The sequence below is a fragment of the Oncorhynchus nerka genome, linkage group LG9a, assembly GCF_034236695.1.
Source record: "Oncorhynchus nerka isolate Pitt River linkage group LG9a, Oner_Uvic_2.0, whole genome shotgun sequence".
Taxonomy (NCBI): domain Eukaryota; kingdom Metazoa; phylum Chordata; class Actinopteri; order Salmoniformes; family Salmonidae; genus Oncorhynchus; species Oncorhynchus nerka.
In genome coordinates, this window is record NC_088404.1 from 56,838,241 (window position 1) to 56,858,398 (window position 20,158).

The window sequence follows — 20,158 nt, forward strand, 5'->3', positions numbered from 1 at the left end:
AAACCAAGCTGCTTACCTATTGCAGATTCAGTCTTCCCAGCCTAGTGCAGGTCTAAAATTTTGTTTCTGGTGTCCTTTGACAGCTCTTTGGTCTTGGCCATAGTGGAGTTTGGAGTATGACTGTTTGAGGTTGTGGACAGGTGTCTTTTATACTGATAACAAGTCCAAACAGGTGCCATTAATACAGGTTACGAGTGGAGGGCAGAAGAGCCTCTTAAAGAAGAAGTTACAGGTCTGTGAGAGCCAGAAATCTTGCTTGTTTGTAGGTTACCAAATACTTATTTTCCACCATAATTTGCAAATAAATTCATTAAAAATCCTACAATGTGATTTTCTGGATTTTTTTCTTCTCTAATTTTGTCTGTCATAGTTGAAGTGTACCTATGATAAATTACAGGCCTCTCTCATATTTTTAAATGGGAGAACTTGCACAATTGGTGGCTGACTAAATACTTTTTTTGCCCCACTGTAAGCCCAGGCACTGGGTGATGATAAGAGAGGTTCTATCTCTGGACATGCTGGTTGTAATGGGTGAGGTCACCGCATGTGTGGGAGGTGGGACAAAGGAGGTATTAGAGGTATGAAGAGTGGAACTAGGGACTCCATTGTAAACTAAAACAATGATAACTAACCTGAACAACAGTATACAAGGCATATTGACATTTGAGAGAGACATACAGCGAGGCATAAAGTAATCGCAGGTGTTGATTGGGAGAGCTAGCTAAAACAACAGGTGAGACAACAACAGCTAATCAGCTAACACAACAGCAGGTAAAATGGCGATGACTAGGCAGAGAGGGTCAGATTAACTACACACAGAGCCTGAGTTCGCGGCTGGGGCCGACAGATAAAAATAAATAAAACAGAATGGAGTACCGCGATTAATGGACAGTCCAGCAGGCATCAGCTATGTAGCCAAGTGATCATAGTGTCCAGGGGGCAGCAGTAGATGGAACAGGGAAGCCGCCACTACGTTAGCATGTGGGCGACACAGCCCACGTTAAAGTTAGTAGCCCGGGGCTAGTAGGAGCGTCTGCTCCGACGGAGGCCAGTTGAAGGCACAGCGGATGGAGTATTCGTCGGCAGACCAGTGGTGGTGGTGCGGCGGGACGCCGTGTCGACAGAGAATCCAAGCCAGATGGCGAAAGAAGTGTTGTAGAATTTAGTTTGCTAGCCAGGAGATGCGCCTGGCTCACGGCTAACTGGTGCTAGCTTCTTGGCAGTGGCGTTTGCCACTATAGCCAATCGGTAGCAGCGGTGATCCGGTGCCAAGGTCCAGGGCTCTAGCCGTGTATGAGTGGGGTTCGGGTGAACAGCTGAGTAGGCCGGGAGGTGGGCCTCAGGGATAGCTTCGGTACTGGGTGCCGCGGTGAGTGCAAGCTAGCTGTGAGCTAGCTAGCTGCAAGCTAGCTGTGAAGATCAGAAGTAGTGGTCCAGGGATTACGGCAGGAATCCGGCGTTGTTGTGGAGAGACAGTCCGATACTGGTAGACTAGCGAGTATTATCCAGGCTAAAAACAGGGCTAGTATCTGTGCAGAAGTTAAAAGCCGCTAGCAGTGGCTAACAATGACTAAATAGCTTGTAGCTAATTAGCTGGTTAGCTTCTGGAAGTTCGTGAATGTGTTCTAAAATTGAAAATAATAGCGATTCCGTATCACATTGGGTGAGGCAGGTTACCAGAAGGTATAATCGAATTAAAAATCGAAAAGAGATTGAAAATAAATTGAAATATATATACAACAAATATGAAAAATACAAAAGTACACAAGAGCACAAACAAACACGTCTTCACTACTACGCCATCTTGGAACCTCGAGGTTAAAGTGAAAATAAAGTGAAAAAGTGATTTAAAAAAATAAATAAATATCAGATACACATGTATTTGAACCCAGGTCTGGTGTGCGTGTGTATTACTTTCAACCCAGTCAACATAAGCACTGTGTCAGTGTTTACTTTTAAACCCCTGTAGCTGGTTTCTGAGTGATGAGGATGATAAACATAACCCTATGTGAGCCTGGAGATTAGGAGTAATTAAGATCAAAAACTTCTAAATAAACTTTTGATCAAGTGCTTTTCTGATCTTGCCTGTTTTGTAATCTATTTGATTAATTTGTGTCATAGATTTTTATTTGTGGCTGGACATGTTCATGATCTTCATTTAGCATCCTGTATTGTAAAATTAGATTACCACTGAACAATGGAGGTTGGTGGCACCTTAATTGGGGAGGACAGGCTTGTGGTAATAGCTGGAGCAGATAGGTGGAATTGGATCAAATACACATGTTTCATGCCTTTCCATTAGCTCCTTTCCAGCAATTATTATGAGCAGTCTTCCCCTCAGCAGCCTCCACTGCCACTGAGCTAGTGTAGAGTGTTGAAGATAGATCTGGGCCAGTAACTAGACTGGGAATGTGATGGAAGGTAGACTGGAATGTGCCTATGTGTGCTTCTTTGAGGTTATTGTGTCCTGAGCTGAACTTTTCAAAACCACTAAAATGTGTCTGCAACACACCAATCAACCACACATGGGAGCATACAGTGCATTAAGAAAGTATTCAGACCCATTAACTTTTTACACATTTTGTTACAGCCTTATTCTAAAAATGGATTTAAAAAAAATCTATCTACACACAATACCCCATAAATGACAAAGTGAAAACAGGTTTAAACATGTTTGCAAATTTTTTTAACATAAAACTAAATACCTTATTTACACCCTTTGTAATGAGACTCGAAATTGAGCTCAGGTGCATTCTGTTTCAATTGATCATCCTTGAAATATTTCTACAACTTGATTGGAGTCCACCTGTGGTAAATTCAAATGATTGGAGATCATTTGGAAAGACACACACCTGTCTATATAAAGGTCCCACAGTTGACAGTGCATGTCAGAGTAAAAAAACAAGCCATGAGGTCGAAGGAATTGTCCGTAGAGCTCCAAGACAGGATTGTGTCGCGGCACAGATCTGGGGAAGGGTACCAAAACATTTCTCCAGCATTGAAGGTCCCCAAGAACAACACCTCCATCATTCTTAAATGGAAGAAGTTTGGAACCACCAAGACTCATCCTAGAGCTGGCCACCCAGCCAAACTGAGCAATCGGGGAGAAGGGTCTTGGTCAGGGAGGTGACCAAGAACCCAATGGTCACTGATAGAGCTCCAGAGTTCCTCTGTGGAGATGGGAGAACCTTCCAGAAGGACAACCATCTCTGCGGCACTCCACCCACCAGGCCTTCATTGTAGAGTGGCCAGACAGAATCACTTGGAGTTTTCCAAAAGGCACCTAAAGACTCAGACCAAGAGAAGCAATATTATTTGGTTTGAAGAAAACAAGATTGAACAATTTGGCCTGCATGCCAAGCGCCACATCTTGAGTAAACCTGGCACCATCCCAAAGGTGAAGCATGGTGCTGGCAGCATCATGCTGTGGGGGATGTTTTTCAGCTGCAGGGACTGGGAGACTAGTCAGGATCGAGGGAAAGATGAACGGAGCAAAGTATAGAGAACCTTGATGAAAACCTGCTCCAGAATGCTCAGGACCTCAGACTAGGGCGACGGTTCAACTTCCAACAGGAAAACAACCCTAAGCACACAGACAAGGCAGGAGTGGCTTTGGGACATGTCTCTGAATGTCCTTGAGTGGTTCAGCCAGGGCCCGGACTCGAACCCAATCGAACATCTCTGGCGAGATCTGAAAATAGCTGTGGAGCAACGCTTCCCATCCAACCTTGAGAGGATCTGCAGAGAAGAATGGGTGAAACTCCCCAAATATAGGTTGCCAATCTTGTAGCGTCATACCCAAGAAGACCTGAGGCTGCAATTGCGGCCAAAAAGGTGCTTCAACAAAGTACTGAATACTTAGGTAAATGTGATATTTCCATTTTTTTTTTATAAATTTGCTACATTTTCAAAAACACTGTTTTTGCTTTGTCATTATGGGGTGTTGTGTGTAGATTGATGAGGGGGAAAAGCTATTTATTCAATTTTAAGAACAAGGCTGTAACAAAATGTGGAAAAAGTAAAGGTGTCTGAATACTTTCTGAATGCATTGTGTAATGCAGTATGCAGAGTCTATTTTGTATCATTATTTTGCGGTTAAGAATGTTGGGCCAGTAACCAAAAAGTCACTAGTTCGAATGCCAAGCCGACTAGGTGAAAAATCTATCCATGTGCCTTGAGCAAGGCTCTTAACCCTAATTACTCCTGAAAGTCGCTTTGGATAAGTGTCTGCTAAATTATTAAAATGTGAATCATGTTTTAATATCAAAAAGTTTTTTGTTTTTTTGATGCAGATGAATTTTGTGATTTACATACACTACCGGTCAAAGGTTTTAGAACACCTACTCATTCAAGGGTTTTTCTTATTTTTTTTTACTATTTTCTCCATTTTACAACAATAGTGAAGACATCACAACTATGAAATAACACATTTGGAATCATGTAGTAAAATAAAATAAAAGTTAAACAAATCAAAACTCTTCATATTTGAGATTCTTCAAAAAGTCACCCTTTGCCTTGACAGCTTTGCACTCTTGGCATTCTCTCAACCAGCTTCATGAGGTAGTCACCTGGAATGCATTTCAATTAACAGGTATGACTGTTCTTTCCTCAATAAATTTCAGCCAATCTTTTTGACAAGATAGGGGGGTATACAGGAATAGAAGACCCATAGTTACCTCTGCTGCAGAGGATAAGTCCATTAGACTTACCAGCCACAGAAATTGCAGCCCAAATAAATGCTTCAGAGTTCAAGTAACATACACATCAACTGTTCAGAGGAGGCTGTGAATCACGCCTTCATGGTCAAATTGTTTCAAAGAAACCACTACTGCAGGACACCAATAATAAAAAGAGACTTGCTTGGGCCAAGAAACATGAGCGATGGACATTACACCGGTGGAAACTTCTCAAATTTGAGATTTTTGGTTCCAACTGCCTTGTCTTTGAGACGCGTGTGGGTGAATGGATGATCTCTGCATGTGTATTTCTCACCGTAAAGCATGGCGGAGGTGTTATGGCGTGGGGGGCTTTGCTGGTGACACTAATTTAAGGCACACTTAACCAGCATGGCTACCACAGCATTCTGCAGCGATACGCCATCCCATCTCATTTGAGCTTAGCGGGACTATCATTTGTTTTTCAACAGGACAATGACCCAACACACCTCCAGGCTGTGTAAGGGCTATTGTACAAAGGAGAGTGCTGCATCAGATGACATGGCCTCCACAAACCCCCCCCGACCTCAAACCAATTGAGATGGTTTGGACCGCAGAGTGAAGTAAAAGCAGCCAACAAGTGCTAAGCATATGTGGGAACTCCTTCAAGACTGTTGGAAAAGCATTCCACGTGAATCTGGTTGAGAGAATGCCAAGAGTGTGCAAAGCCGTCATGGCAAAGGGTGGCTATTTGAAGAATCTCAAATATAAAATATATTATTTGTTAAACACTTTTTGTTTACTACATGATTCCAAATGTGTTTTTTCATAGTGTTGATGTCTTCACTATTATTGTACAATGTAGAAAATAGCAAAAAATAAAGAAAATCCCTTGAATGAGTAGGTGTTCTAAAACTTTTGACCGGTAGTGTAAATTCACTGAAAACCCACACTAACACGCATATTAACAGTATTGCACTTTTCATGTAGCCTAATTTTGGCCAGCTAATACCCTAACCACAGATCAAGCAACATTATGGAGTAAACATTTAAATCCTGTTGCTGCAAGTTTATTTTGCTGTGTCAGTACTGATCAAATTAAGATCCTACATTGGATGCATGTACTGTATGTAATATTTTCCTTAGCTTTCCTTTATTTTTCTATCAGCATATACATAAATATGGAACATAGCTTCGTGCTGATATGATCAGGGCCGTTGACATTGGCTTGTCTCTTACAGCATTAGCTAAGTATTGGTTTCCAAACTCATCCTAAATTGAAAACCAGATGCACTGACTGGACACTTTTCCCACAGGCTAGGGAAGTACATGTCTTATCCATTCATTGGAATGTTCTTAAAATAGAAGATGGAACAATGGAAATGAAATTATAATAATTCTCAGTCATCTGGAGATCCTGTCTTACATCTGACTGAGAGAAGCTTGTGATCTCTTCAAACTGGTTCCTGTCGTTGGCTAAGATCAGTCTTCCCAGGCGAGGAGGCCTGACCAATGAGAAGCTTATCTCATCTCCATCCTCATTGGTCACTGCCTTCAAAATGGCACTGGTGATGGCATGTCTTGTTCCTGTAAAATTGAAAAAAATGGTACAGGTTCACTATAAGTGAATATAATGCAGGATATAAAACACATGCCCTGTCATTGTAGCTATTAGCTTCTTCTCATTGACACCTTTTAAGCCTTTAAGGCCAGACATTCCAATAGCTCAGACACCAGTAGGATTGTCAAACGTTTGCCTGCCGATAGTACTTACTTAGCACCTCTGAACAGTGTTGGCAGCCAATCTCTTTTATGTTCACACAGCAAAGACGTCAGCCACTCAGCCTTGTTAAAATACACCAAACCAGAAGGTGGCAGTAGGGTTGTTTGGCAATACATGTCCATGTGTGTTGCTTAGTTTATGGTGTAGATTCCCATGTTAGCTAGCTAACTGTGCTAATGTTGCTATTTTGTAGAAAGTCCTTGTTGATACTAGCCAGATGGCCACAGCTAGATAACTACTTAGCAAGATGACCAATAAACAATTGAATCCACTCTCCATAATCCCATAATGCCAGCCCATAGCCAACTGTTCACCTATCTAGCTAATGTTAGCATATTCGCTAGCTAGCACATCTTAGCTAGTTAGCTAAGGACACTGCACTAAAAATGGCAGCTAACACCGGCAGCTGTTTCATGGAAACTAATCCATTGTAATTTAATTATAATGTCAATACTAGCTACAGTGGTTAATTAGCTTGGAGGAAGTATTCAGTGTTGTGCGCATTACCATCCCATAGCCTACATTTCATATGAAGTGTGACTGGCTCATGACATTTAACTGTGGATGTATGAAGAAATTGCCATCTTTTTCCCCCATTTTGTTGTCACTCTTGCTTGCTCCCCATCTGCGGGTTCATGCGCTCTGATTGGCTCAAAATGAAGTTGTTAGCCACTGACGAGCATTGCCAGGTTCGTCACTACCGGGTTGGTACTAATGATGGAAAATAAACCTTCATGAAGAGTTTAGCATTTCCCGCGAATTGTGTCAAAAATAGGTTCATTACTTGAAGCTTTAATCAACACTGTGTATATTAGTGGCACCTGCTGGTCAAAAGAACAGCAAATTATTATAGATGGCGTTGCGTGCAGTGTAGCCTTTTTGTCTTCTACGGACACCAATATCAAACCAATCAGGTGGTTGATCATTGATCACGTGCTTCTGATAGTGATACAAGCATCAGCATACCGCTTAGAGATTTCGACGCATGTGAAAAAAAATAGGCAGTCTCGGCAGTGAGATTCTCTGTGTGTTTCATGCCTAAGTGTGGAATGTCAACATGTTGTGATTTAAAGAGGGGAAAAGGGGATTAGAAGGGAAAACAAAGCTAAACATTACACATCCTCAATTGTATTCATTGTAGGCTACAAAATACACATGGAACTATTTTTCTGATATTGAGGCCTATTTGTTATCCAATCAATTTGAAATGGCCATTATTTGTTCATCATAAATGTCTGGTTAAATTGGGTTCACTACTTCATGACCCAGCATGCTTTTGGTAGCTCACCTGGAAAGATCTTTAGCTCCTCCCCGGTTTCCATGGTGATGGTGAGCTGTCTAGCTGTAACGACAAAGCGGTAGAGAGGCGAGGTGTGCTCTCCATCTGTCACGGTAAAACTGAAGCCTCCAGACTCCAGACCTGAAGGAACAGTTCAGAATAGTAGGTGGCATAGGTTGACCATCAGAGTCAAAGATAAAGCTTACAAAGCCTAGGGAGCATCCTCAACAGGGGGAACATATTAGGTGTACGCTAATAAGCTGTAAATAACTTTTCAATTTATAAGACTTGTTCATAAAGGAACATTTGTTCATAAGAAGGCCCTGAGACCAAAGTCAATATTCAGACCACTAGGGGTCAATGTTTTTAGATAGGATATCCAGTAAGCCTCCCTTGTAGTAGTAGGATCTCGATGTGACCTCCTTTCCTTGGTAGAGCAACATGCTCAATGCCTGTCTATTTAAGGGAGGCGATGGGATGGTTAGCTTCAACAAAGTGAGCTGCTACTTGATAGCCAATGTTCTTGGCTTTCCAGAAAAACAATGCAACCGTCTTTTGCACTAAGTACACCAAGGGTTCGGAGAAAATTAAAGCAATCCTGAAAAAGCACTGGCAAATTCTGAATATTGACTTTAATCTCAGGGCCTTCTTATGAACAAATGTTCCTTTATGAACCAGTCTTATAAATTGAAAAGTTATTTACAGCTTATTAGCGTACACCTAATATGTTCCCCCTGTTGAGGATGCTCATTATATATTAAGGTTGAACCAAAAGGTTACATGTAAACAAAAATTAAATACACAATTATGTGAAATTGAATTAAACAATAATGTATGTTGATGCTAATATGTTGTACAATATTCCATTGTTTCTATATGATAACAATAGTGTAATATATTTAATATGCCATATACTCTTTTTTAACAGTTTCACTAATTCATTTTAATGAATTAACTTAATCATTATGACACACCCCTCACTACTGTCATTGGTTACACTAATTGCACTGTGTGTCTACATAACCTGGTTCAAGTATTCATGACATTACCCTGAGGAAGGCACAGTGATGCCAAAACGTTGGTAAATACCCATTACATTTTTGGGAGATTGTACATGGAGTGTGAGACTTTCTTAATTTTGCTATTTTAAAGCCTTTGGAGCTAACACAGTTTTTCAGGTCTTAGACAAGGTATACCAATTGCATCCTTAAAAAGAAAAGAAAGAGCTGCACACTCTAGTAGCTCCGATGAAATAATTTATTTACCAACATTTGGACAAAGATTGATTCATCAGCCTGAAAGTGAATTTGTGGCCAGTGAGTCAATTGGGGTCAGTGAGATAGCTGAGGCTGTAGGTAGAAGCTCAAACAGCCTTACCTTCATGGATAAAGATGACTTCCCCATTGTTAATTTGTGCCTGTGTGAAGTTCTGAATTTCTTCGTCAGGTTCCACCTTTAGAGCCACCAACCCATTGATGGTTGACTCGATGGAATAAACCAACTCATTGATGGGGGTGTCAGCATCTTCTGTATTCAACATGCTGGTGGTGATGTCCGATTCCTCTCCAGCTAAAACCTGAGAGAGAAGCCCAGAGAATAGAGCTTGGTCTTGGTTAAGGAAAGGGATACATCTCCATGAACTTTTGGTGAGTCTATTTTCAAAAAAGCATATGTAAAACAAGATGTGCATTATATTCCAAAGTTTTAAGTTTAGAATGTTTATCATACCCATTGTGACCTATTCAACCAGCAACTATGAGAATGTTTCAACTACTTTTAATAGATATGTATGAGCATACCAGTTGAGTTTTATATACCCCAAAAATGATATTGTATGTAGGCCTCCATATACTTGTATGTACTCTATGGACAATGTAAATTGACGATTGCTGCAAATGCAATCTGTGCTCTGCCAAACCTATTCTTTCTTATTGCTGTCTGGTGGTAGTACTGTATAGGGTGGCAGGTAGCCTAGCGGTTATAGCATTTGGCCAGTAACTAAAAGGTTGCTGGTTAAAATACCTGAGCTGACTAGGTGAAAAATGTGTCCCTTGAGCAGAGTACTTAACTCTAATTTGCTCCAGGGTTGCTGTACTACTATGGTTGACCCAGTAAAACAGCACATTTCATTGCACCTATCCAGTGTAAGTGACAATATAGTTAATATGTTTTGGGGGGTGTGTACACCATGAAATGATTAGTTATTCCAATAACTTTCCACTAGATGGCAACATTACATCACTATCACCCAAGAAATTTCCCTGAGTCATTTTGGCAAGTTATATCTAAATTGGGCTGGAAATTGATTGTTTATATAACAATCAATGGATTTTCTCCTCAGGAAGAAGGGTTGCAAATTTAACTTGATCTGACAAAATGGATGTCTCATTTCTTTTGAAGCCAACAATATGATTCAATGTGTCAATGTTTTAATTGTATCCGTCTCCAAATCCCAGTAAAGAGAGAGGGAGAGAGAAAGCGAGATTAAATGAGAGAGAGAGAGAGAGATTAGAGCAAAAGAGAGGGAGTGGAGAGAGAAAGATAGATGAGTGAGAGAAAATATCCTAATAGAAGACAGCTGTAGCAAGGGCCTGGCCAACAGGATCTATGGCAGTCAGAGTCATGCCTGGACCATCTTGTTCGTCATGCCTGATCATTTGCTGTAGGTCACTATGCTCACATTTCCTGCCTTTAAATCAGAAGCAGTTCTAGGGAAGCTAAGGAGAGAATTCACAGGAGGAGCTAGAGCTGGTATGAATGAACACTAGGCCTGCATGCGGACAGAGAGACATATCATTATATTACATTTTGTGGCCGTGCGAGAGACTGGCTGGTTCCTTGGCATCACCAAAAGCCTGAGGTCTTGTCATCTCAGTTTTCCCAAAATACGGGTTACCGTGGATACGCCGAACCACAGGCCAGAGTGAACAAAGCTGAATGACACACTCGGTTTCCAGTTGTATGTGAGAGGATTATAGCTTTTTCCAGCCATTTTGTGTCTCTACAGTAAAATCTGCATTCTGAATTTTTGAAACACTTAGGCCGTGTTCGAATACCCATATTTCCATTCTAAATAGTAGGCACTTTGGATATGTGAAAAAATGACTTTTTATTGAAATTTTGAAAATGTAGTATGCTTTAAATGCCAGAATGTCATACTCATTTAGTAGACTTCACTACACAATATTGAGGAAATAATTGTCTTTCGAGACCCACGTGTGTCTGACAACAGCTGATAATCAGTTGAGGGGACGCGCTGTGCCAAAATAAATGAATGGTGGGAATCAACGGAAATGCACATTAGATGACTCATTCTCTGTAGGATTTGCCTAGTATGTTGATATTTGTTGCATACTGCATTCGTTTTACTAAACAGTATGTTCTAAATAGTATGTAGCACGATTAGTACACAGTATGCAGTTTAAGTAAGTAGTAGGCAAGTCAGATTTAAGACACGGCCTTACTGTTTGCTTTCAAGAATTGACGGGTAATACAATATATCCATGACTGAAATTGGTAATGAACCTTCGGCGTAAAAGGGTTACCAATAGAAAGTGTTGCCAGATGTGTATTACTTAATTAAGGTATTCATTATCAAGTACATTAATTAGTAAGATGTTTACAAACCAATTCTGTCCGTAATAACTAGTGGCAATGTGTAAACCACTTATGAATATAGTTAATTAGCTATTAGGTTGTTTTCAGGCAACCCACTGAGAAGGCTTATCAAAACATAAATGATAGCATAGATGAACAAACAATAAACAAACAAACAAACACTGTTAACTTCTGACAAGTATAATGGATTTTGAGTGTCCTAAATTTGTGCACTAAACTGGAGCATAAAACAAATGCGTTTGTATTGGTTCTGGTGAAATACAGTACACTGCAATTAAAAGGAGTTTGCACTCATCAAATATATAGTTATCAGCAGTCGACTGTTGTGGTAAACCAACAGCTCAGTACCTCCAGTCCTGTGTTGCATGTCAGTTTAGGTGCCTCATCGTTGACCGGGAAGACGGTGACAGTGAAGGTAACGGGAAGGCTGCGGCGCTCTATCTCATAGGCTGAGGCAGAGAGTGTGAAATTGTCTTCGCCACTTTCCGTGCTGTCATGTAAGTAGTAGATGTGTCCAAGTTTCACCTGTGGAGAACAAAAGGGGCCGTGAGGGTCACACAGACTAGTCAGTTCTCCTGTCACACAATAGTGGTAGGCAAACAGAATTGGCAGAATGGACACAGTGGTGTTGTTTAATGCCAGTCTCAAGCAAAGTTATAATAGCTCCTGTGTCTAGGAATGTTTAGTCAAAATTTGGCAACCTTTGGGCAAAACATTTTGGACTAAGATGATAATTCAAGATGTTGATCACTATCTTATCATGTTGGAAGTTTGTTACACTCAAACAAAAAGCAATTATTGTGTGTAAAATATATCATGCACATGTTTCGGAGATGGATGGATCAAGAATATTCTATCAAGGTCTTCATATCCCAGTATTTTGGAGTCCAGAGGACAGACAGACAATGGATCACTGTGTCTTTCTCTCCCTCTACTGATCAATAACATAGGTGACCCGTTTCAGGAAACTAGGCGTACATTATGTTGCAAGTCACAACTTTGTTTTTAATCAAAATGCCTTCTGGAACATGTGAACTTTCATGCGCCGTAATAACAAACTTGTATGCCATCTGTAAATACAAATAAAATTGTTAAATTACGAGCCTTGTTGGTTAAGCCACAGAAAAGTCAGCAACCTTCCCACTTGCCATGATTGGCTGAGATAATGAGTGGGCTGGACATGCCGAGAGAGGAGTTCGGATTGGTCTGCCATATAGAGGCTTCTGTCTATTTGAGCTGGTGAGTCTGTGTTGGTAATCCTGTCGAACGCGGCTTTAAAAAAAATGTATTGTGTAGTGGAGCTGTGTAAGGGTTGCTCTCCACTTTCTGGAGGATTGCATTTTCAAATCAGTGGCGCGAGAGTATGATAGCTAAAGAGATGGAGAAAACACCTGTCTCCGGATTACATCTTCAAACTAATGGCAACCGTGGCATGGCATCCGTGACAGGGATACTCATCCATCATACATGATGATGTATAAGGGTAAGATAGTCTAGCTAGCTACATTTTCAGATATTACACAATTCTCATTTAGACATAAAGTGGTTTCATTTCAAGCTCAACTGTTAGCTAGCTAGCGTTAGCTGGCTGGCTCCCTAGCTAACGTTACGTGTATGACATTATTATTCATATCCCAGAGCAGTTTGCTTTGCTAGTTAGAGCCTAATGTTAGCTAGCTAACATTGGACCTGGTTGGTTAGTTCCCAGCAGATTCATGCAGGATAGTAACAACATGATTTGGCACTATGTTCATTGTTGTTTAACTAGTTAACGTTAGCTGGCTGGCTCTTTATCTAACATTACATTTTGTGTGGGATCTTACACATTGTTTACCTAGCTAGGTTCATTGTTTACCTAGCTAGCTAGCTACATGTCTGAAGCTAAAGTGTACAACACCCATTAAATATGGCCGGTGTCAGTAAACAAAAAAGTAATGAAATTGTTGCCAGCAGAGCTGGTTAGGCTGTTTTCATGTTATCAAGAGGTTAACAAATCGGCTAGAGCGTCAAGTGTGCATTCTGAACGCTCCAAAAGCGAAACGAGATGGGTGGGGCTAAAGCTTAGGAGGGTGTGGACAATGCTGAATGGGTGTAGACAAAGAAGAGCTCTTCACTAGATACCAAAACGTTCAAAGGCCAAAAGTGAATTTACAGGTTTATCAACTTTCAAAGCATAATTACTTTCCCATTGTTCCTCAAAAATTCAGTGTATGATATACCATTTTGTAGCTCTAAGTCTACCGTTATCCAATATAAAAAACACAATTTCAAATTTTGCTACATAAGACCAAATCCAGGTGGTGAGTCACATAGGCTACATGTTAAAGTGTAGGCCACTTCGTCAGACGATCTTGATTTTCTGATATGCAAATAGGAGGAGTGCTGATCACGGATCCGTTTTGCTTTTTAAATCATAATACCTAAATAAGACCGGGGGACCTGATCCTAAATCAGCACCCCTACTCTAAGAATACAATCCTACAGTCCAACTGTTTGTGAATACCGGCCCTGAGCATTTGAGGAAATGCATACAGAAGCATTGTTTCCAATTAATGGGTAGGACTTCCTATTTAGGCTACATGCAGGGGAGCATGACTTGGTGGTGAGAGGGGCCTGCTGCACCACAACTGTAGTAGGGAGATTCGAATTGATCCGAGATGGAAGCCAACTAACTGGAAAAAACTTGGTTTCATTACTGATCGGAGAAAGTGAGTGGGAAAATCAGCCTCTGCTCAAGGACAAAAAACAATGAATGGCTCTTGTTCGATATGTGGCCATCACATTGTTCCATGCTGAGATACAATGTGCTGTTCTGATATTTTTATTTGGGACAGTCATTCAACTTTACCACAGTATGTGGAAGAGCTTTGCTAATCCAGGATAGTGCTTGTACAGCATCAAACGGGTCAATGCTCGGCTGCTGTGTGTGTGTGTGTGTGTGTGTGTGTGCATGGTGGTGTGGTGTGCTTGTGTATGCATGCGTGGATGTGATTTTAATGAGTGCTTCGATCAGATGGAGGCTCCATGTTTATAGAAGCAACACCATTCCTGATGAAACTCCTCTCTCTGCACCTGGTTGAGCTTGTTTACATACTTCCTGTGCCGAGAGAGATGGCAGCCTCGCTTTGCGTTCCTAGGAAACTATGCAGTATTTAGTTTTTTTTACGTGTTATTTCTTACATTGGTACCCCAGGTAATCTTAGGTTTTATTACATACAGTCGGCAGAAACTACTGGATATAAGAGCAACGTCAACTCACCATCATTACGACCAGTAATACGACTTTCCCGAAGCGGATCCTCTGTTTTGCCCACCACCCAGGACAATGGATCGCATCCCAGCCAGCGAACCAAAACAACGACGCCGTAAAAGGGGCAGACGAAGCTGTCTTCTGGTCAGGCTCCGGAGATGGGCACATCACACACCGCTCCCGAGCATACTACTCGCCAATGTCCAGTCTCTTGACAACAAGGTTGATGAAATCCGAGCAAGGGTAGCATTCCAGAGAGACATAAGAGAGTGCCTCACGGAAACATGGCTCACTCGAGACACGCTATCGGAGTCGGTACAGCCAGCTGGTTTCTTCACGCATCGTGCCGACAGAAACGAGCATCTTTCTGGTAAGAAGATGGTCGGGGGTGTATGACTTATGATTAATGAGGCGTGGTGAGATCATAACAACATACAGGAACTCAAGTCCTTCTGTTCACCTGACTTAGAATTCCTCACAATCAAATGTCGACCGCATTATCTACCAAGAGAATTCTCTTCGATTATAATCACAGCCGCATATATTCCCCCCCAAACAGACACATCGATGGCCCTGAACTAACTTCATTTGACTCTATGTAAACTGGAAACCACATATCCTGAGGCTGCATTCATTGTAGTTGGGGATTTTAACAAGGCTAATCTGAAAACAAGACTCCCTAAATTATATCAGCATATCGATTGTGCTACCAGGGCTGGTAAAACCCTGGATCATTGTTATTCTAACTTCGCATATAAGGCCCTCCCCCGCCCTCCTTTCAGAAAAGCTGACCACGCCTCCATTTTGTTGCTCCCTGCCTATAAACGGAGACTAAAACCGGAAGCTCCCACACTCAGGTCTGTTCAACGCTGGTCCGACCAATCTGATTCCACGCTTCAAGATTGCTTCGATCACGTGGATTGGGATATGTTCCGCATTGCATCAAACAACAACATTGACGAATATGCTGATTCGGTGAGCGAGTTTATTAGCAAGTGCATTGGCGATGTCATACCCACAGCAACTATTAAAACATTCCAAAAACCAGAAACCATGGATTGATTGCAGCTTTCGCGCGAAACTGAAAGCGCGTACCACTGCTTTTAACCAGGGCAAGGTGACCTGAAACATGACCGAATACAAACAGTGTAGCTATTCCCTCCGCGAGGCAATCAAACAAGCTAAGCGTCAGTATAGAGACAAAGTAGAGTCGCAATTCAACAGCTCAGACACAAGAGGTTTGTGGCAGGGTCTACAGTCAATCACGGATTACAAAAAGAAAACCAGCCCGTCGCGGACCAGGATGTCTTGCTCCCAGACAAAACAACTTCTTTGCTCGATTTAAGGACAATACAGTGCCACTGACACGGCCCGCTACCAAAACCTGCGGACTCTCCTTCACTGCAGCCGACGTGAGTAAAACATTTAACCGTGTTAACCCTCGCAAGGCTGCCGGCCCAGACGGCATCCCAGCCGCGTCCTCAGAGCATGTGCAGACCAGCTGGCTGGTGTGTTTACGGACATATTCAATCAATCCTTATCCCAGTCTGCTGTTCCCACATGCTTCAAGAGGGCCAATATTGTTCCTGTTCCCAAGAAAACTAAGGTAACTGAGCTAAACGACTACCGCCCCGTAGCACTCACTTCCGTCATCATGAAGTGCTTTGAGAGACTAGTCAAGGACCATATCACCTCCACCCTACCTGACACCCTAGACCCACTCCAATTTGCTTAACACCCCAATAGGTTCACAGACGACACAAGCACACTGCACACTGCCCTAACCCATCTGGACAAGAGAAATACCTATGTGAATGCTGTTCATCGACCACAGCTCAGCATTTAACACCATAGTAACCTCCAAACTCATCATCAAGCTCGAGACCCTAGGTCTTGACCCCGCCCTGTGCAACTGGGTCCTGATGGGCCGCCCCCAGGTGGTGAGGGTAGGTAACAACATCTCCACCCCACTGATCCTCAAAACTGGGGCCCCACAAGGGTGCGTTCTGAGCCCTCTCCTGTACTCCCTGTTCACCCACAACTGCGTGGCCATGCACGCCACCAACTCAATCATCAAGTTTTCAGACTACACTACAGTGGTAGGCTTGATTACCAACAACGACGAGATGGCCTACAGGGAGGAGGTGGAGGCCCTCGGAGTGTGGTGTCAGGAAAATAACCTCACACTCAAAGTCAACAAAACAAAGGAGATGATCGTGGACTTCAGGAAACCGCAGAGGGAGCACCCCCCTATCCACATCGATGGGACAGTAGTGGAGAGGGTAGTAATTCTTTAGTTCCTCGGCGTACACATCACGGACAAACTGAATTGGTCCACCCAAACAGACAGAGTGGTGAAGAAAGCGCAGCAGCGCCTCTTCAACCTCAGGAGGCTGAAGAAATTCGGCTTGTCACCAAAATCACTCACAAACTTTTACAGATGCACAATCGAGAGCATCCTGTCGGGCTGCATCACCGCCTGGTATGGCATATGCTCCGCCAACATCCGTAGGGCTCTCCAGAGGGTAGTGAGGTCTGCACAACGCATCACCGGGGGCAATCTACCTGCCCTTCAGGACACCTACACCACCCGATGTCACAGGAAGGCCATAAAGATCATCAAGGACAACAACCACCCGAGCCACTGCCTGTTCACCCCGCTATCATCCAGAAGGCGAGGTCAGTACAGGTGCATCAAAGCAGGGACCGAGAGACTGAAAAACAGCTTCTATCTCAAGGCCATCAGACTGTTAAACAGCCACCATTAACATTGAGTGGCTGCTGCCAACATACTGACTCAACCCCAGCCACTTTAATAATGGAAAAATGGATGTAAAAAAAGTATCACTAGCCACTTTAAACAATGCCACTTAATATAATGTTTACATACGCTACATTACTTATCTCATATGTATATACTGTACTCGATACCATCTACTGCATCTTACCTATGCCGTTCTGTATCATCACTCATTCATATATTTTTATGTACATATTCCTCATCCCTTTACACTTGTGTGTGTATAAGGTAGTTGTTGTGAAATTGTTAGGTTAGATTACTCGTTGGTTATTACTGCATTGTCGGAATTAGAAGCACAAGCATTTCGCTACACTCGCATTAACATCTGCTAACCATGTGTATGTGACAAATATAATTTGATCTGATTTGTTTATCGTACCTTTGGTAGTCTAGAATGTTCCACTTCCAAGCCAGTTTGTTTACAAAGCTCTAAACATCACAACAAAAGTCAATATAGTGGTTCTTCTAGAAAAGTGTTTAAATGATCTCTGACCTTTCTGACACATCCTTCATCATGTAATGTACTATGTTCCTATGTTACAATACTCCTTACTGTATGTTCTGTTCCTATGTTATATGTGCAGTACATGAAAGTACCTTTTGCCATTCTTGTGGCCTCTTTAATTCATACTTATGATGACTACCAGTCTATAATGAGAAGTGCCAACCACTTCAGCTACAGGAGTAAAGCTCCCTCACTCTCATTTTCTCCACTGCATCTCCTACATGCAGTAAGCTACAATACTCTGACATAACCTCACAAACTTCCCCTGCGTGACGAAGAGTTTATCACGAAAATGTCTTTACGCAGCAATTAAGCCAATATGAGTAGTGGGCCCTGAGCATGAAAAGAACCACTGCTCCCACATGAGTGAGTCAAGAAATTCCAAATCATGTCCAATAATCAGTCCAAGCATAACCATCTTTAATTTACAAACAATTATGCTCTGGTTCTAATCCTGCCTCAACCGAGTCAGTCTGCAGATTTACTTCTAAATGTGGTACTCATTTAGAGAAGTGTTGTGTTTTGTCCTCTAAACGTTTTTTTGGTCGTCCTTGCATAAGAGGAAAAAAACTCACTGACTATGTAAAGAGAGAGTGCACACAAAAATACACCGATCCAGAGAGAAAACGTGTCCAGGATGGCAGACGATTATGTCAACGTTTTCCCCCCACATTTTCTCCTCTAAAAATCAAAATCAGATTAACCTGAATCATGGCTATGCGCTTGTCCCAGTTAAATTGAAACACATAGTGGGGTCTTTCAGAAAGTCTGTCTGGGAGCAAAGCGAGGGAGGGCTGTGTGCACATGCCTTATTATAGGAATATATGGGCAAGTTTATTTTGGCTTCGGGCTGCCGAACATCACCGTCAGTTTTTCCACAACCCTTTCAGAAGAGTAGTGTTTGAGTGAGGAGAAGAGCTGAGCTATACACGTAGCAGGCTAGCCTTAAGTGGAGTGACTCACAAGCTCCACTATGCTCCCTGGTACATACAGAATGCATGAGGCTTTTCCACCACAAGTGACCACTCATGTCTCCTTTTCATTCTTTCCGAGTGCTAGGCCTCAGGACCACATGGTTGGAGACTAGACAACTCACAGTCTCACATACTGCAGTTTCTCTCTATCTAATACTATAGACAGAATCATAAAACAGCAGAGAAGCAACGCACAGAATAGTGAGCAGCTACTGTGAAAAGAGTTACTGAGCAAACAACAGTAAAGTGAACTTAGTGTGGCCTTGGTTGTCTTCGTGAACAACCAGCAAGATCAAAGTCAGGGAAGGTGGATATTATTCGGTGAGCATCTTGTAATTAAGACAGAAAATGCTATGGTGCATATAAAGTATATGGCTTGTGGTCTGGTGGGACTCGGTTTGTTTCCAAACAAGTCAAAACGGACATTTTCAATTAAACTAATGAATCCCTTTTTGTGTTGTATTTTCTCATGGTTCCTTCTTTTCAGAAAGATTAACAAACAAATAACACTTCAAATGTGGGGAGAGAGAGTAGCTCAATTCCTGGCATCTAAATAGAAATCTTATGTTTTTTAAATCCTTGATCATTTGAATTTGAATAAATTTGAATAAATACATTTATCACAGGGGGTGACACATACCAGAGTTCACCTCTTAACAGTTGATATGGATATCTGTGTACGTTTAAATGAGCTAATGTACTAAATCAAACCTACCCCCTCCAAAACGAAACCTATGAAAAGCACTCACCTCCTCCCAGGTAAAGAAGGTGAGCTCTTGTTCGTCACCATCCAAGTAGCGGATATCCCCATGCTGCGGTGGCTCCTCTACGACGAAGTCCACGTTGACCGCACTGTAGAATGGGTGAGAAATATTCAAGAGCTCAGTGGTAAGGGCCATCCCACCGCCCTCCCTCACACTGAAGTTGAGGGCCTGGATGGGGATGAGGCGAGGCACAATGTCCACCATCATCCGGAGGTCATCCACAGTGGTGAACCCGTTGCTGACGTCAGCCGCGAAGGCGTCACTGCCCTGGATGGAGGCAGAGACATAGAGGATGCGCCCCCTGTTGACATCCTCCTGGGTGAAGGAGTGGATGTAGTCGAGGCTGGGCGTAGCTGTACTGTCCGAGTGGTTGGTCAGCATGACCACGTGGCCCAGACGAGGAGGCTCCTTGATGGTGAACACCATCTCAGAGGGCAGGATGTCTGCTTGTTCTACCTGGGGGGAGAATGTTGGGAGACCAGGTTCAGATTCACTTTCAAGTATTGACTAACTAAATGGTTGTACTTACA

General features: G+C 42.3%; 1 protein-coding gene across 1 annotated transcript in view; it reads right to left on the bottom strand.

Annotated features, from left to right (window-relative positions):
- cspg4 (chondroitin sulfate proteoglycan 4) overlaps positions 1 to 20,158 on the bottom strand; it is a 107,728-nt gene that overhangs the window by 11,572 nt on the left and 75,998 nt on the right. The window contains exons 4-8 of the mRNA XM_029668737.2: positions 19,614 to 20,084; positions 11,684 to 11,860; positions 9,095 to 9,293; positions 7,727 to 7,858; positions 6,082 to 6,242 (exon numbers count right to left, since the gene is read on the bottom strand). Of these exons, the coding sequence (XP_029524597.2) occupies positions 6,082 to 6,242; positions 7,727 to 7,858; positions 9,095 to 9,293; positions 11,684 to 11,860; positions 19,614 to 20,084 (1,140 nt within the window). The remainder of the gene's footprint in view (positions 1 to 6,081; positions 6,243 to 7,726; positions 7,859 to 9,094; positions 9,294 to 11,683; positions 11,861 to 19,613; positions 20,085 to 20,158) is intronic.